This window comes from Onychostoma macrolepis, chromosome 01, assembly GCF_012432095.1.
Source record: "Onychostoma macrolepis isolate SWU-2019 chromosome 01, ASM1243209v1, whole genome shotgun sequence".
Classification (NCBI taxonomy): domain Eukaryota; kingdom Metazoa; phylum Chordata; class Actinopteri; order Cypriniformes; family Cyprinidae; genus Onychostoma; species Onychostoma macrolepis.
In genome coordinates, this window is record NC_081155.1 from 32,801,541 (window position 1) to 32,821,464 (window position 19,924).

The 19,924-nt window shown below is 37.5% G+C and overlaps 1 protein-coding gene across 2 annotated transcripts in view; it reads left to right on the plus strand.

The window, feature by feature from the left end:
- Nucleotides 1–1,893: 1,893 nt before the first annotated feature.
- The window catches only part of ndst3 (N-deacetylase/N-sulfotransferase (heparan glucosaminyl) 3), a 70,018-nt gene continuing 51,987 nt past the window's right edge, over nt 1,894–19,924 (plus strand). Inside the window, exons 1-3 of one of the 2 annotated variants that reach the window (XM_058790900.1) lie at nt 1,894–1,923; nt 8,876–9,271; nt 11,205–12,457. In XM_058790900.1, the coding sequence (XP_058646883.1) occupies nt 11,474–12,457 (984 nt within the window). In that variant the 5' untranslated portion in view covers nt 1,894–1,923; nt 8,876–9,271; nt 11,205–11,473. Of the gene's footprint in view, nt 1,924–7,577; nt 7,645–8,875; nt 9,272–11,204; nt 12,458–19,924 lie in introns of those variants that run through there. The other variant, XM_058790906.1, reaches the window with a different exon arrangement.

Below are 19,924 nucleotides of genomic sequence, written 5' to 3' on the forward strand. Positions count from 1 at the left end.
ACGTCTGGCGCCAGTAGCCTAAATAAAATTGTGGTGGCAGCAGCGGTGGTCAATAGTTTACATGACAACATACTAACCTGTCTTAAAGAAGGTCTTGATAGACTGGGATACAGCAATTCTCCTGGCCTCTCTCTCTTTCTTTTCATTCTGTTTCTGGTAACCTGATTTATATTTTCTTTTCCCCGACATTGTTAGTCAGCATGTACATTAGTGATGGGTCGTTCTTTTTGAACGAATCTTTAATGTGACTCGGGAAGAACGAGTCGTCTCGGAGAGTGATTCGTTCAGTCGCGCATGCGCAACATCCTGTAGGTTCTGCACTGAATTAGTTCACCTGTTTCGAGTCTTCGGATTTGAGTCGTTCATTCATCATGTGACAGCCCCATATGCATAACCTATGCAGTGAGAGCCGGAAAGAGAATTGATTAGTTCGTCTCCCGAGTCTTCGAGTTTGAGTCGTTCGTTCATCACGTGACAGCCTCATAAGCTACCCCTATTCAGTCTGAGGGAAAAATACTTAATAATAACAATAATAACCAACTCTTTAGTTTATTACCTTTGTTACCACATTCAGTGTTATGGAAAAGAACCATCATGACAGAAATTCACATTTATAAACTGTAATTAAAAAGCTACAATTTGAAACCAGAAACGCATCACGTAACTGTAAGAGTAAATAATAATAATAATAATAATAATAACGATGCACCCGTTTGTAAGGAAGCTTGTAAATTAACTAATTTATCTGTCCAATGCTCTCACATCACATGACAAAAGAACGAACGACTCGAAAGACTCGAGAGATGAACTAATCAATTCTCTTTCCGGCTCTGACTGCATAGGTTTAGCTTATGAGGCTGTCACGTGATGAACGAATGCCTCAAACCCGAAGACTTGTCAGATAAGAGGTCAGGTGAGCTAATAATAGACAGACCCAGATAAACAATGAATTAATCTTTTATGTTTCTTATAGCATTATAGTTTGTATTGTTTGTAGTGTGATCAACTTTTGCATAAGTAGTAGATGTGTTAGGGAAGTAGCATGTAACATTTTAATTATATTTTGCTAAAATGAACGAAATGACTCGAAAAAAGATTTGTTCATTTTGCTGAATGAGACTCAAAGGTCCGAGTCAGTAAAATGATCCGAACTTCCCATCACTAATGTACATCGCTAACTTCATCTGACGTCTCAACTCTGATTGGTCGTCTTGTTCACGATCTGGGGTGGGACTTCTGAGGATACTTCGTATCAGACTAAACCATTTTTCGGGAGGGTAGAGGAGCAGATATTAGAACATTTATTTAAACAAATTGCATGCTTTTTTGTGGTTTTCATAATATCTCAGTTATACAACTAATAAAATATTAGAATTATTCACAGAACATGGGCCTATATAGTATAATTCCTGGATTTTGTGGGGCCCCCTGGGCGGTGGGGGCCCCTAGAATTGTCACCACCTTTCACCCCACTAGCTACGGCCCTGGTGCTAATGCACAATCCATTCTCACTCCTAAGGCGTCAAAAACTGAATATGGTCAAATGCCTTTCGAGTCACTATGAAGACGCCAAAGTGCCCCTAGGCGTCAGTATATGACAAAATAGGAACTCCATTGATTTCAATTGCTTGCTTTATGCGTCAGGTCAACGCTTATGCATAGGCGTAATCCCCCCCTATCTGAGGCTTGTCCCCCCTAAAAATATCATTACAAGTGACTCTGTGTATTGAAAATAATATAATGGACATATACTTAAAATAATTGTGTGATTAGTAAAACAAAATAAATGCAAAAAAAACGTTTTAAATTCAGAAATGTTTTGATTCCCCCCTCCCTTTCCTCACAGTGGTTTGGTCCACTGCCTGCTTTCCTTCTTTACCGATACACACACGAGTCTGGTGAGAGAGAGCAAGTTAGTTATGTGTAAGTAGGCTGTCAAGGCTATTTTATTCTCTTTAAACATCGAGTGAAATGATTCTTTATCTTTAATACAGATGATGCTGGATCATTAATAAATTAGTCATGACAAAAAAATTATAACATCCCATGTATTTTCTATGAGCGATTATAAATTTGACAATACCGTAGCTTGTCACCCACTACAGCTAACATGGCGATAAGCCTGTGTGTGAACTGATATTAGGCTAATATTGTAGACCTATGTGTTGGGTTTCGTTCACTATGATGTTAAGTGGCAGATCAGTGGGTTTAATGCGGTTGAATTAATGCGAAAGAGACAAAACCTAAAATACTATGGATGACGCAAAATAATAATTATAATATGACCGCGTGGTGAACCATAAACTCATTTAAACACGGTCTCCATGCTATGTACACATGCTGTGTACACATATCTATCCTTGCAAGTACAATTTTGGCTGTATTATTTGTGTCCCCTTCAAAAATTGCTCTTGAGAAATTTTACGTTTATTGTCCCCTCCTACTGTCAGATGAAATTTACGCCCCTGCGCTTATGGAAAATGACAACACATTCTCCTCCGTTGTTTTCAGTTGTTTGTCTTAGTTTAATGGTTTGCATGCATCTGTAAAAATTAGAAATAATTTTATATAAATTTATACTTTTATTGGAGCACCTAACCCCATTTAATTGCTGAAAATGAACCCGCTCTGTTAACGTGCTCGCATCTCATTCAAAAGCATACTCCAGTCCCGCAGCATGTTGCAATCGGTCACGAGACACACAAGATCCAATAGTATTTCACAACCAAGGCTGACGTAAGGCTTCTTCTGGCGGCATTTTTTGAATTCGCGCACAGACTGCAGCATACAGGATGAGCTTAACGGCAGACGGAGACGGCGATCGCGTCTCACAAATCAATCGTTTTGCCTCGGAAGACTTGGAATATTCATATTTTTTAATAAATTTTGACGGTAGTTGTATGTCTGTTATATCTTGTGTTTTGTTGACAAATGGTAGGTTTAGGGGCAGCGGTTGGGTTATGTGCTCATAAATGTGTAAATAATGTAATATAAATAAAACTGTTGTGGCTGTTTACATTGAAAAATCACACCCCAACATATATTCAATAATGTATATATTACCCAATATATAATTTAATTATGACGATAAAATTCCCAGTATGGCATCGGCATATTGACGCTAAGGGTTTCCTATTTAAAACAACGGAGGACCCTGCAAGTCGAAAAATGTCGCTAAAGGGTACCTTGAGCGTCAAAAAGAGACGCCAAGTGGTGCTGTCCAAGCTTCAATATGTGACGAATTGGGTGTGAGAACGGGTTGGAATGCAGCCTTTGCTGTGAATGAGAAATGGTGAGGAGGAGCGCTAAAATAAAACTTTGCAATCTGTTCATTATTCTGTTTCTGTTAGAAATGCATCAAAATACCCTTTAAAATATAGGCCTAATACAAAAACATGTTTGAAAAAACTTCAACCTTGTAATGTTAACTACCCATATGTATGGACATTCAGAGCTGTAGCCTATCAAATCTTAAAATTAGTGCTGTCAATCGATTAAAAAATTTAATCATGATTAATTGCAAATTTAAAATACTAGGATTTTACCTGTAAATGTGTTGAAATAAAGAAATGCATGACAAACTAGTTTAAGGAAACAGAACCTTTCACACCTCCGCCAGGTATGAGACATAATCCTTATTATTCTTTTGTTTTTATTCAGCCATTATCAGCCTTTATACTGGCAATAAAACATTTACCAAGCCACATTGCTTCAATCCCAGTATACATTTACCTAACTATTATCAAAAGTATTTCTAAATAAATACAACAAAATATTTCTTGCGACCTTACGTTAGGGCTGCAACTAACGATTATTTTAATAATCGATTAATCTGTCGATTATTTTTTCGATTAATCGATTAATCGGATTTTTAAAAAAAACATTCATTTCCAACCCTTTATTCAAAAACAGAACTAAAATCTTTAGAAAGTGCACAAACATGTTGCTCCTTGAACATCCCTGAGCTGTTATAATAATAATAAAATAAAATAAAATGGACTAACACAAAAACATACACATGTATGCTTTACATCTGGGGAGTGCAAAAATTAAATAATTTAACAACACTGTGTCGTTAGCGTTGGTATTGTATCAGACACCTGCACTTAACATTATATGAAAATCAAGCTCAAATGGGGTTAATAATGTTTTTGACCAGAGAATGACGGAGATGGAGTGTTTTGTCTGTCGTTAGAACGGCTGTAACTGTTATGCAGTGCATAAGTGCATTAAGTGCATTATGCTTTCATCAACTTTTACAGGTTATATAACTTTGATTGTAGCTATATGGGCGCTTAGTTTTTCTTGTTGTTTAATACACTTGGCCAAAATCTCAAATTAAGCGCTTATGCACATAATGCACAGGATATTTAAAACGTATATAGACAGCAAATAACTAATTCTTCTCCACTCTTCAAACACACAAAAACATTATCCTTTACTGACATAGTGTTTGAGTAAAGAAAACGCTGTACTATTCAAACACCAATTATTTATTCACCCTTGCATTGCGAAAAAGCAGAGATCTCATCTTCTCCAGGCTGTGCGCGGCGCGTCAATCTGAACGGAGGCGGGGTGAAGTTACGAGGTCTCGCTGAGAGCTCGATGATCCAATGGCGTTACGAAGTTTTACTGACAAGTTATTTTAATGCTTATCATTGGTTTACTATTTTTAAAACTCTCTGATTTAAAATAATAAAAACGAATTATAAGCGACTCAAGTTTGGATAATTTTTCACAGCACCTGACTGGGCTAGGTATGGCAACTGCTCTGCCATACGCAAACGCCGCCCCTGCTCCCACACCTTGGTTGACTTGGGTCGCACGGATTTCTCTGCCTCCGCCATGTATCTTTCCTCTACCTCCGCTCGTTTTGTTTTTTTTTTTTTTTTTTTTTTTTTTTTTACTTTTTGTTTTTTATTTATGAGGCGCCAAACTCTGCTAGCATCCGTGCGCGAGAGACCGAGTGTGTTCACTCCGCTCCGCTCAACTAAAGTTTTTTTTTTTTTTTAATAATCAAACGTCTCCGCGTCGCGCGACACAACGAATCAATTATGAAATTCGTTGCCAACGCTTTTAGTTATCGATTTTTATCGATTTAATCGATTCGTTGTTGCAGCCCTACCTTACGTGAAGTATTATGACAAAATGCATTATGAAGAAGAATTGGACCTGTTCTGCAGCTGCATTAGAGCTAACATTAGCATCAGCATCATGCTACATAAGACAATTTATGAGATTAATAGCACACTTTTACTCAGAACTCACTTCAAACCACCATCAAGTGTTTGTAATAACTTCCTTTTGCGACCACGTGTGGAATTTGGTCATTTACTGTTGTTAAAATATGCTATTTGTAGCCTTTTTTATCGCTATACAAATTAGCATTTTAGATGTACACATTTATTGTTATGAAAATGCACAAATCTCAAGAAAATCATATACTGCCCATATCCTATCGTAATCGTGTGTTTATTATATTATATAGCCTATAATCTATAGTGGCTGTTGTCATGTTTATTTCTGCTGTGTAAAAGCCTTTACATGTATGCTCTGGGTCACGTTGTTTGATGTTACAACCACCTCTGTTCTTAAGTTGCCAGGGATACATTCCAAGTATAATACACATTAGTAAAAGGATCTATTTTCATTTTTATTTGTCTATATACATTTTAGGCGGCCGCAGTACATCATAAAAGTAGGCCAAAAAAAACGCAACCCACGGCTCTGTAATTTTTCGCGCGACTGCATTTTCAAAATACACTGAAAAAAATTATTCATTGAATTTACTAAATTTTTTAAGGTAAGTGGTTGCAATCAATTTATTTTAGCTACATTTAAATAAACAAATTTATTTGACTAACTTTCAACATATTTTTTAAATTAAATGTAGCTAAAATAAATTGTTTGCGACCACTAACCTTAAAACTATTTTTTCAGTGTAGCCCACTTGTGCCGCTCCCCTGGCAACACTGGTTAGTGTACCCTTATCACACAATGATAGATAACCTTCCGCGCTGCGATGACGGCAGGAAGTTGGGGTCAAACCTTATCAAATGATTAATTTGCATTAAAAAATATTAAATGATAAATTATTATAAATTATAAATATTAAAGTTGACAGCCCTACTTAAAATACTACGAGTTGCATTTATATTATATTATAACACACTGAAAATGGTAACCTAAAATGATAACAACTTGATAGTTTACCGGTTTTATCCAAGTCAAAAACCTTATTTAATATCAATAAATCAACCTGAATGCATGAATTTACAAAACGTGCAGTGCAGTTGCTTGTATGTAAAAAGCTGTTTATGAAGAATTTATGTAATTCATAATGAGACGTTACGTAACATGCAATATGAAGTTCCAAATTTGTGCTAGAAAAATTCTGCTTGAGAGGTGAAATTTTTTTTGGGTTTGGAGTTTAATAGGAAGTATATTAAACATGTTAATGTTTGAGGAGGGAGTTTGGGAGTTCATAATTTGCTATAATTTTCTTTTCTACAAGTGGGGGATGGTTTTTGATAAGTTAAAGTGTTGGTCCTGGGTTTAAATCTGAACGGTTGACTGGAGTGCAACACAATGGATCCATAGACAACTGAGGAGCCTCAATTAGAATAACAAATACGAGCTGGGCTTCCCCTGTCACACACACACAATACACATTCGTCACACACACAATTACCCTCTTACACACCACACACACACGTAGACATTCAGAGTACTCTCTCCGTCTCTCTCACTTACGATTTTCACACACACATTCCCCTGTCTTTCTCTCACAAACGTACACCTTCTCTGTCTTTTTCACTTTCTTCAGACTCTATAGGGCAGAAAACAATAGGTAGTAAATAATCAAATTAAACGCATGTTTTAGCAGAGAACTGCTGGAAGCTTTCAGCCCCATTAGCTCCAGAAAGGAAGGAGGGAGAGGGGAGAAAGGGGAGGAATGGACAGGGAGGGAAACAGGGATGGAGAGGAGTGGTGGGAGAGCAAGAGGAAGGAGAGCTGAACGCTTGCCAGACCATCACATTTGGCCCAAATGAGGCATACACTAATGCTGCCTCTTCAGAGTATCTAAGAACTGTGTATGTGTGTGTGTTAGAGAGAGAGATTCTTTGGCTCCTGTCTGTATCAACTCATCAGACTTGCAGGCCACCCAACAGAAGCTCTCATCCTGCTTTAAATAGCTGTTTAACTTTGAGCGTGTGTATGTGTTTGCATGCCCATAGTGTGTGCTGGTTTGTTCTAATCAAATCACACAGGGTTTTAAATTGTGGAGTGCACTCATGTTTGTTGTATTGCATTGTACACATGTCTCTAATGACCTCCTAAGGTTGTTTATGAGTACAATAGTTTTTGCTTCCTCATATATTATCAGTTTAAAAAATCTCTCATTAACCAAAACTGCACCCCCTTCATCCTGTGTAAAATCACACCAGTCTCTTTATCCCAGTTGTGGTTAATTCTGCAGAACAGTTTGGTCCACGCTGCCTTTAGTATTTCCGCAGTAGTCAGCACAGTCCTGTTTCATTTTGATTTAAACCCTCAAATCGTTTTGATTTACGAAACGCAAAACAGAAAATCCTACTCACGGAAACCGGACTGCATGCTTCCAAAGGGCATTGGAATTAAGTGGTAATAGAAGCAATGTTAGGTTTCAAGTTTCTAGAACTGGAGGATTTTTTTTTTTTTCTTAAAAAAAGCAAAAAGAAAATCACGTGTCTATTTAACAAATACATTCTTGTTTGTTTTATTCTCATCTGTCCCATAGTCCTCCTTTTTAGAGTCTGGAATACCAGGAATTTAAAGCAAGCATGCTTGTTGAAAATATAATGGTCCAATTTTACACCACCACACTGCCCAGCAGAGGCAATGTGTTTGTCTGAGAAATATTATGTATCATACACCTTTTTGGTTAAAAAAAAAAAAAAAAAAAACTGGCAGCTGTTTATAAGCATTGCAGGATTCAATTTTCTCAATTATTAATTGTCATTATATGATATTATGTCAATATATCAACATCTTTGAGATATTAAAAAAATACAGGTAGGCTACAACAGAATATGATGGCTTATATATATATATATATATATATATCAAAATAAAATAATGACAGGTCACAATGTTACCATTACAAAACCCCATCATGATGCACATGATAATAAACATAAACAAAGGGAATAGGCTAAATGTATGCATTCAGCATAAACAAATATATTCTAAAAAATCCAAACAAATGTGATGTTCATGCAGGTAAATCTGGGAATGCCCATTTAGCCATGTTATTTTATGTTATGTTACTTATCAAAACCATAATTTTAAAAATATTTTACCATTAAAGTATTTCCTGAAATATAAGTTATACACATCATTACTATTTACTTAATTTTTACATAATATATAAATTATAAATAAATATAAGACATTTGAACAATATTTTAAAGAAAAAATACATGTGTTGTTTTTTAAAATACAGTATAATTTATGGTAAGGTAACTTAATCAGTTAACAAGATTTTGCTCTTTCGTTGTTACATTTTGTCTGACAAAATGACTAATGTTTATTTACATTAGTAACGCTAATTTTTATGAATTAGTATACAAAGACGTAATGTGGTATTTTGCTGCTTGCTCATTATAATTTAAACAACACTACTATATTGTTAGGCTATAATTATCATTATTAAACTAAGAATTGAATTTAGGGATACTGTAATAAAAAAAAAAAAATTTAAAAAGTAGCCTATTAGCATTTGTCACACTTTCCATGTCATACAGCTTACATTACATTACATATCATAACGTAAAGTGCCAGTCACTCAGCATTTATCCCTCTCTCTCTCTCCTCTCTCGCTCTCTGTTTGTAGGTGAGCTAAAGCGCAGAGAGCGGCAGCGGCACTATTCAGTCACTGGTGACAGTGGAGGGGAGTCGTATGTCTCAGCGCTTCTCGGGATATTCTCTTCAGTTCGTCTTTTGAGCGCTCCTCCTGTCTCCAGTCCTGTCTCTCCTCCTGTCTCCAGTCCTGTCTCCCCCCCACCCCCCGCGCTCCTTTAATCCGTGTCGCAGTGAGAGAAAGGGAGAAAGGGGAAGAGGGCGCGGAGAGAATAGCGAACCGGTCCCCGCATCATTCCAGATGGCTGCCTCTGAATCAGCGGATGAGATTGGGCTCTCGGGTTCAGAGCTGTAAGGAGCTGGTGTTCCGGAGAGAGGCGGCTCTGGTGTGACAGCTTCCCGCTCAGCAGTGCCTCAGGTTCGGCTTAAGGTAAGGTCTCGTCGGCTGGGGGTAGCGAAAGTGAGGTTTATTTTGAGTTACGTTTAGTGTTGTAACTTTGTTCTGAATGGGGTGCTGAATGTCTTTGTGTGAGAGATGTAGAGATGCGCTGTGTCGGAATGTCACGTTACCGGTATCTGACCTGAGATGCTGTGCGTTTAATTTTACTCGCGTTGTCTTTAACCGCTTTAACGTCTTTTACTCGATTATCATTTCTCTTACGCAAAATCTCAGGTTTAGTTTTTGAAGAGCAACCGTTAATGCACAAGCACATGTTTATGTTTGTCGCCGTTGTATATCAGTGTCTTGGACTAATTTAAAGTATTTGAAAACATTTTCTGAAATATTATTTTGATAACAGAACATCGTAAACATTTCAACAGATGCTGGTCTTTTTCGAAACCTTGTTTTAGACTAATCCGGCTTTGTTTCTTTATTAAATAGTCGGCTTTCATTTTTTTCTTTTTTCTTTTTTTTTGGTTTTAGACATTAGCCTACCTCAGGTTATTATTTGCGTAAAATTGTTAATATTGTACAGTCACTGTAGCTTGTTTAAGTTTTAATCAAAACGTATTGATGTATTTAGTCTGTTGAACATGAGAGGACCGAGCAAAGAAGTCATTAATGCGCAGAAGACATTAAATACGGTATTATTAGTAAAGCAGGCAAAAGATCTCATCTTCTGCGATGTTTCCCTGTTCAAAGAATGCGCCGCCTCGCGGGGAAACACGCACACGCGCGCGCACGTTAGTTGCACTATATTAGTGAGGACATCTCATAGACGCAGTTTATTTATTTATTTTTTAGTGGTGCTGTTTATTAAACCTAACCCTTACACAAACTTTCTGAGGTTAGTTCTAAAACTGAATATGACTTGGTTGATTTATGAGCCTTTTAAATTGTGAGGGCCACTTCAAACATTTCAATATATTTTCCTAAGTATTAGCAAGTAATAGCCAAATCAGGCAGGCTGCAGACAGAATAGCTGAATATTGAGTTATTAACAAACATGGTTGAACAGAAAAATAATAATATACACATCCAAAAATCACTTGTGATTTGATAGTGTCATGTAAATGTAAATTACTAGAATGTCACAATCTGTAATAATCCACTAAAGCCTGTGTCTCAGTTAGCCTATATTGTGTAAAAATGTTCTTTTGGTAATCTCAGTTTTCTCCCGCTATAAAATTCATCTTGCACCTCGATCTCACATTCCCACGTTGAATTCCCCTGTGATGTTCTTTCACAATGCTGTAATCTGTTATTTCAATCTTGTGTAATTCATGTCCCTTTAATTACGTACTCCGATATCACACAGACCGTGACGTGCACACACATAAACAGAGGGTGAACAAGTGCACTTGTTGGATGTACTAGATTTAATGTGCTAATGCATTTAATGCATGTACTAGTCAATGCATTTAATGAGAATATATATTTATTTTCTCACAAATCATCCTCATTGTATTTGCCCCTACCTGTTATAGGGTGTCTACAAGGGGAAAACGAAAGTGTATGCTTTAGCCGCCATCTCTTTTTTATGCGGAAGCAACTTTAAAGATAAAATGCAGTCGTGCGGATTACCTGATGTACACAAAGTATATGTGTGACACAGTTGATTCCCATTAGACAAATGATGAATTTCTCCCTTAGAGCCACCCTTAGGCTCCTATTGGGTCATCCTCCAACTTCCTATTTATATACGGCCAATCACACACTCCTCCCGGGAAGTGTTGGCCACAGCTGGTGAAGTGTTGATTGAAAACAACCTGAAGGCTGACGGCTGTATTGCCCCTCAAGAGCATCCATACACACCCTTGATGAACACTTCTGTGACAGAAAAACACACACATCTCAGAGATGCTTAAAGTTATACTAAAATATGAACTTGCTTGTCTTTTGTCATCTGTATTCTCTGCAGGTTTGTTGGGGGTCAGGAAAAATCTCAGGACATGGAGGGTTGCTAGTTGGATGAGGATTCATTTCGAGAGAAGCTGAAAGTGTTTTGTCACATTTTCAACCAAAAACTCTTTCAGTGGCCTGTCTTGGAAACGAATTTGCCAGTTTTGTGAGATGGTCACATGACTGCAGCATGATTACCAAAAAAGCCAATTTGCAGCTTTAGCCCGCCTCAGCGAACAATCAGAGACTCCCACCCACACACACTCCCACACATGTGCGCCGTTTGCCATGAATCTGGCCACCAAGCTGCGGAGGAATCTGAGGAGGCTGGTCATCCTCCTCGCCACCTTCTGTATGGTCAGCGTTTTAGTCTCCGCCTACTACCTTTACACAGGCTCCACCCAAGAACTGGACCTTGCGGACCGTGCCGTAGGTCCAGACTGTGCCGACCTCCGGGCACTCCCTTTCCGACAGTCAGAGCCTCGGACGCCTAAACCGATTGATCCGTCGCGTAAGGATCCGGTAGTGTTGGTATTTGTGGAGAGTCAGTATTCTCAACTGGGACAGGACATCATCGCCATTCTAGAATCCAACCAATTCCGTTACCACGCCGAAATTGCGCCAGGTAAGGGTGACATCCCACCTCTAACGCACAAAGGCCGTGGACGCTATGCACTGGTCATCTACGAGAACCTTCTCAAGTATATCGGGATGGACGCGTGGAACCGTGACCTTCTGGATAAATACTGTGCTGAATACAGCGTTGGAGTCATCGCTTTTCATCGTGCAAGTGAAAACTCCCAGCCTGCACTGCAGCTTAGGGGTTTCCCTCTGACATTGCGAACAAATGTTGCACTTCGAGATTGCTGTGTAAACCCCCGCTCACCTCTGCTTTACATAACACGGGCGGAAGTGGATCGTGGCCACTTACCAGGAGAGGACTGGACTGTGTTTCAGTTCAACCATTCCACGTATGAACCAGTCCTATTGGCTAAAACTCGGCCCAGTGAGAGTGGAGCGGCCCAGATCATACCAGGTCCCCAAGGTCTCCATGCTACCATCGTGCAGGACTTGGGCCTGTACGATGGGGTGCAGCGTGTGCTGTTTGGACATGGGCTGAGCTACTGGTTACACAGACTTATACTGGTGGATGCCATCGCTTATCTCACAGGCAGGAAGCTGTCACGATCTCTGGAACGATACATCCTGGTTGACATAGATGATATTTTCGTGGGGAAGAAAGGGACAAGAATGAATGTGAATGACGTAAAGGTAAGAGAACTGTTCAAAGAATTTGGGTTTTAATTTGAGAAATATTTAAAATACAGTATGAAAAAAAGTTAAAACCAAATAAATTTTCAGTCACACTTTATTTTAAGGTCCAGTTCTCACTATTAACTATTAACTACGACTTCTACCTCAATAAACTCCGAATTACTGCTTATTAATAGTTTAGGTATTGGGTAGCATAAGGATGTTCTGTAGAATATGGTCATGCAGAATATGCGCTTTATAGGTACTAATAAATAGTCAATATGCTAGTAATATACATGCTAATAAGCAACTTGTAAAAAAAAAAGTGAGAATTGGTCCCTATAATTTTCTAAAAAAATTAATTATATTAAATAATTAGCGCATTTAAATGGTGTCATGATAAGATGTGTCAACAAAGACATTCTACATTATACACACTCATCAACCACAAAATTATTTGCAATCTGTTTCAACTAATCACCAAAGACAAAACAAAGACTAGTACCCAAGCTCAAATTAGCTGTGTGGGATATTGGAAGAAGCATTTGGTTGATATTTAGTCTGAGCTCCCCTTCGCAGGTGTTCACGTCTGATTTACTGAATGTGAATGTTTTTGTGGACAAGAAGGGGATGTTGTGTGTGTGTGTGCGTCACTGCATTGGAGTGGGTGTTTGAGTTGGCCTCAGTCAGTATAAAGAGGCTATTTAGAGGGACAAGAGCAGTAAAATGGTGTTCATTCTCTCTTTCACACACTCATTCATAATCTCGTTCCCACGTTTGGCCCCTCTCTGAGGCTGTTCAACAGATTGAAGGGCCGCTCACACTCCATTGTGAGATGACTTCATGACTTCCAGAGCTTTCAGATTCAAGTGCATGCACATGAGTGTATATAAATTAATGCAGGCATTAAGCAACAATTCGAAATGGATACACTGATAGGAGAGAGTCACATATTTAAAAGAACATTTCACCTAAAAAAGGAAAATTCTGTCGTAATTTTTTTGTTCCAAACCTGTATGATGTAATTTATTCTTTTTTGTGGAACTCACAGTAGAGGTTTTTGAAGAATTGTTGCACAGCTCTTTCCAAAGTTTGTAGTGAACTGTTAAAGGACAGAAAACCCTATAAAAGTAGTCCATACAACTTCTAAATGTCTTTTTTAAGCTATCTGATAGGCTTTTGTGAGGAACAGACTAAAATTAAATTAAATAAATGAAAATTTTATGAATATCCAGTTGGGGAAATTCAGTACAATGGCAGTACATTGTGACTCACTTTAACGCTTAACAGAGCATTTAAAGAGTGCCACCAAAAAAAGGTTCCAGGTCTGAAAATGGCAAAGCTAAGAGCCCTTACCGCACAATAAATCTAAGGCTAAGTGGATTCCATCATTTATCACGTTAAGGAACTCACGTGTCAGGTTTGGAACAAATTTTCCTTTTTGGGTGAAACTTTGTTATCACATTTGTTAAGCAGTTTTACAACATTTAAATGGACATGTTGATAAGTACAAATTGAGTATACGCATATCTCTGTGGCGTTCCCATAAATATTTCATAAGGGCAATTATAAATGAGGTACCTAACATTCACACATCTTTGTCATATTTTAAAGTATTGAACCCACTGGACACAGGAATGGTTACATTCTTTATGCTTTCTCCTTATGGGTCATTTCCTTGTTAACGGTCTCTCCGATTTCAAACAAAAAGACTGTATAAACAGCATGATACCATTATACCTAGCATGGGTACACATTTAATTTCCGAATCTAATGTTCTCTGAGAAAGGTTAGTGGCTAAGCACGTGACACCTCCCCAGATGTTGCTAGCTAAGAATGTGCACTGTCAAATTCTTCCCGATTGGTCTGAGCTAATTTAGACCTGGCAAATGAGCCAGCGGTAAGATGGAGGTTCTGGAGGGGGTGCTTAGGGAGAGAATTAGAGCTAGTCGCTCTGGTGCACGACTGGAAATGTCAGCGGAAAATTCCCGGAGGATTCTGGGGAAAAACAAGGCGTGTAGTGATGGGGGAGAGAAGTGGGAAGGCTTTGATCCACCAGCCATTGTTTTTAGCCATTGTTACTGCTGGTTATAGAGAAGCCTCTGACTGTTTATGGCGGGCTGTTCCAGAATCCAGAACAGGTGCATGTGTTTGTGCGTTTGTGAGGAAAGGCCGATACTAAGCCAGTGGAATGAAATGGCAGATAACAGTTAATCAATGGAAACCCATGGTTCTTAACTGGTGGGTCGCGAACCAAAGATGGGACACGAGTCTGTTCTGATAGGGTCAGGATGGAATAAACAATGCTAAATACTAAAAATATAATGCAACTAATCATATAATCACACACTGTTAGGCTAATGACATTCCCTATATATTTTGCTGTGTATAAACTGCTTTGTGGAAAGTAGACAACATGTCTTTATTCTCAAAAACCAAATAAAAAATCTTAAAACTATGTCAAATATGTGTTCACTTAAATTGAATATATTTTGGGTTCTAAAGCAAAACCAGTTGAGAACCACTGGCTTGTAAAATATCACAAAATACTTCTTCTCTGTTAGACTACTGTAACAATCATACAACAGATACTTCTTGACTTTTGTTAGAATAGGCTCATCCCATGTATTTGTGGAGAGTATAAAAATGAGAGAGAGAAAACAAGAGCCAGAGTGAGAGAGAAAGGAACCCTGTGTGCTCTAGATGTAGGTGTTGTAGATTAGAATGTCACTCTTAGTGACTGGTTGCCATATCTCCCATCAGCCCATGGGGCAGGCTGAAAAAACAGGGGACACCAGTGATAAATGACTTGATGCACACTTGCACACACTCACAAACACAAATGGGATTTACCCTCGCTTTACGTGTGTGTGTGTATGTGTGTGTGGATTCCCCAAGCAGAGATTCTGCTGAAATTGCAGTTAAAGTGACCTTGTGTTGGTGATTGTATAACAGGGCATTTCAGTTGTGCAAGTGACAGCATGTGTAGTACTGAACTTAAACTATAGTATAATGGAGTATTTAAGAATTTCATTATTTACCACTTGGGGAATATATAAATCCAATAATATTATTTCAATTAAAAATAGTTGTTTGTATTTTAATATATTTTAAAACTGAATTCATTCCTGTGACGGCAAAGCCGAATTTTCAGCAGTCATTACTTGAAATATAAATCTTCTGTAACAATGTAAATGCCTTTACTGTGCCTTTAATTAATTTAATGTATCCTTAGTGAATGGGATATATGTCAAACGTCACCTGTTATGATACTCTTTGATATCTCCTTTTGAAGGTATCTTGATTAAACAGCTCTATATTTAACAAAGCATACACAATGACCTAAACCGGAAGGGATGCGACCTGTTTTACAGAATATGGACGTTTTTTGCGCATAACCCATATAAAAGTATTAATTGCTTTAAAAAACAACTTACTGACCCCAAACATTTTAAAGATATTGTGAATTACCACCTTTTTTATGATATTATTCTTTTCCAAAAACAGTTTGAGGGTCACTAACGTTATGGTTTTGTATATTTGTATGATTTAACATCAAGCATGGATAGCATTTAATACCTATTTATATCAAATATGGTGCTCAAATCAAAATGCAGCAAATAATAAAAATAATAAAATCTATTTCAGTGAATGAATTCAATAATTCATTTTTGCCATCACTCAAAAATGTTCACTGAAGTCCCTGTGCAGCTTTTTCATGTATTAAAATGTTGGAGGCAAATATATATAAATAAATATCGCAGTTTATTACTATGTAGTTTAGTTGTGGAAAACCATGGAATGACTTAATTATTTTTTAACTGGATTTTGATTATATTTGACATCTTGCATGAATTCTAATTGGCTTTAAAGGCTGGTTGGTCAAAATGATGGTTTCTCTGAAAAAATCACACTTTTCATTTCAAAGCAAATGCATAAATATCGAGACTGTTAGCTATATCTTGTGGCCCTAGCTGGTCATTGTGTGTGTGTGTGTGTGTGTGTGTGTGTGTGAGTCTGCATGGTGAGTATGATTCTTGGCTTTGAAGCAGCATATAGATGAGGATTAAAGACAAAGCTGCCACTTCTTCAACTGCACACTGACTTCAACATGCACTGTAAGACAGAATCACAGCGAACAGAATCACAATATCAAAGCTATACCTGCACATATTCAGCCAGAGACAGAGAGCAGAATCAAAGTGACTCCTGAAGCCTTCCTCTCACACACCAGCTCAAACATACACACAAATATGGGTTAGAAAACAAGGGAAATGAGAGAGAAGAACAGAACAGCCACTCATTTCCGTTACAGACACTTCTGAAGAGAGAAAAAGTGATTTAAAGGGAGTTAAAGAAATAGTTCACTCATAATGAAAAAAAGAATGCTGAAAATGTACTCACCCTCAGACCATTCAAGATATAGATGAGTTTGTTTCTTCATCAGAGCAGATTTGGAGAAATTTAGAAATACAACATTTGCTCACCAATGGATCCTCTTCGGTGAATGGGTACCATAAGAAAAGGAGTACAAAAAACATCACAATACCTCACGTGCAATCCACATCAATGTTAAATCCGATTATGGAATTTTAAAACTTTAAATGGTTTAAAGTTAAAATGCCTTTGTGATGATTTGTTTTTTACAAACAGTTATTCACTTCACAAAACTTACTTTTATACTGGAGGATGCATTATTATGGATTATGATAATCCATAATAATGCATCCTTCGGTAAAAAAGTAAATCCCTTGTTGTCCTGTCATATTAAAATCCAGCATATTTGTTTAGAACTATTTTGGACTGTTTACACTTCTAAACAGTGTATATTTCTCTCCTGATTTAGATGAGATGACTTTTTCACTGGAGAAAGCAATATAACAGATAGAGGACATTTTTTAGGATAATGGAGGAATATTCTAGCCGGAAGCAATGGTGTGAAGTTAACATGGTTTATTGATGAATATGTTTACTGCATGCAGCTTTTTGCTTCACAAGATGTTAATTGATGGACTGCATGGAGTTGTGTGGATTTCTTGTGTACTTGGATTATTGTGATGTTTTTATCACGTTTGACTCTCATTCTGAGAGCATCCATTCACTGCAGAGAATCCATTGGTGAGCAAGAGATATAATGCTACATTTCTCCAAATCATCTACGTCTTGGATGGCATAAGGGTGAGTAAATTGTCAGCAAACTTTAACTTTTAGGTGAGCTTTTCCTTCTGAGGTCCATAGAACTTATGGAAATGGATTTCTAGAATGTTCCTTGCGGATTTATTCGGTTTCAACATAGCAAATTTACAGTGAAATTTGAATGTGGTCTTGTTTAAAAAAAAAAAAAACCTACTGTAGACTAAATGTCATGAGGTTTGATCCACAGTACAGCTGCATCTGACCAAGAGCCGCTCACTTAGACTGGAAGACACATTTTGTCCGACATGTAAAGCTATAAAGCTACCATACCAACTGCCATTTTTATGTTTTACTTGCTGTTTAGGGGCAGCTTTTCTGATGTGCATCAGTCTCCACAAACTGTTTTGAAGAAAAAAGTTGCAGAAAATATGTAGGAACTTATATTCATCCCAAATTCTGCCCTGAAGTGCTTATTGAATCAACCAGTTCCTTGTTAACATGACTTCTCTTCCCTGTGGACTGATAAAAAAAAACCCTGTGAGCCCATACTCCCGGAAGCTGTCAGATTAGAGTTTGCCAGATTGAGCAAGTGCTTTCCAGTTTTGTGTGCAATATGCATCTGACTGTGGGTGGTTCTTGCCGTCTGTGAATGTAGAATTAACAGTTTTTAGTAATAGCTATGCTACGTATTTATTTGCATTTGTTCAGTCATTCATTTTGACACATTTCAAAATCCTAATGTTTGGTCTTATTGGTGCATAAACTTGAAAAGAAGTCCCAATTTCAGTGGCAAGTTTTCATTTCTTTTGTATAAACAGACTCCTCTGAACCTGTAGGTCAGAGATTTTGTAAATTGTGCTTGATTGTGTAGTGTGCGCTCCGTTATGCTATCAAGTCGACAGACTGAAAGAATGTTGAATAATACGAACAGTGCAGTGATTTTGGTAGTTTGAAAGTCATGTGAACCTGACACTTTTAGAGCAGATTGAAACTGAAGCATCAGTCTGATGTTAAATCTGAGCTTCAGGAGGTCAAATACAGACCAACCAGAGAAAAACTCACACACCAGACCTATTTTCAGAAAGTATTGATCCAATGATATTTCTGCTCTGAGTAAGATGGAGCTGGTGTATGTGTGTTTCCGTTAAAGGGCTACGGAGGTTGCTAAGCAGCTGTCTTCATTTTCAGCCGCACACTCACGTCAACAACACACTCACACATGTGTGTCCTCTCACACTTGACACATTATGAGCCGTGTTGGGGAAGCTACTTGCCAAGCTACATAAAATTTAAAGTACAAGCCACCCTTAAGAAAAATTGTTTACAAATAACAAAAGTAGCAAACTACATTGAAGATAAGGGGATGTTTTCTTTAAATGATTCAGTTGTATATCACCTCAGTATATTTATACACATAGATTTACAATAATCCTTTAAAACTAAAATCAGTGCAATATTGGAGTTGAAAACACAATGATAAATAGCAGTGTTTAACTAATTGTTTTTTTGTTTTGTTTTTTCATTTTACTATATAAAAGAAGGCATAAATTCCAATTGAATCAATGAATGTATTTTTGTACCAGTTCTTTAGAATGAACTGTCTGATTGAAACTGACTCACTAAAATGAATCAGATTTACAATTTGTGTGATAAACAGATATTTTAGTAGAGGGCATTGTGGGCTTTATGTTCAAAGACTATAAAAATCTTTCTTGCAGTTTCAGCCGGTTGACATATTTAATTCTGTAGAATTTGTAACAATGTTAAATTTATTGCAAAAAAAAAAACATTTGAAGGCATATAAATGTATATGAACACAGCTCTGGCCCAATAGTAATAAAGTTTTGCTAAGATAAGATGCCAGTATAAATATACATGGATAGAGACACAGAGACAGAAAGAGGGTGGTAAGAGGGAGGGGAAACAGAAAGCTGTTGCTGAGAAAATAGTGTTGCTGTGACAACAATATGTTTGGCATTTGTGTGGGATTATTTATTTTTGCCAGCCTTACTTCTCTTCCACCTTTATTTTTGTCTTCTTATTCTTTATATCCCTTCTTTTTATACTAATACAAATGTACAAACTTTAGCAATCGCTTGCTTTAAAAAAGCATAGTTTATCTAGATACTCATCCTCTCTGCGTCTGTATCATGGTTCATGCCCCTTCTAATCCAGATTTTACCCCCAAAAAAGCTAGGAAGTGCTTTGTACATCTAGGGCGGATGTGTTAAAGTCCCGTTGTAGAGATGCCCCTGTGTCAGCAAGAAAGATACACATTATGCAAAGCTGTCGTTTCCACTGCATCTCAGGTCAGATGGAGTGGTTTTTGTTGCAGCAATAAATCTCTAA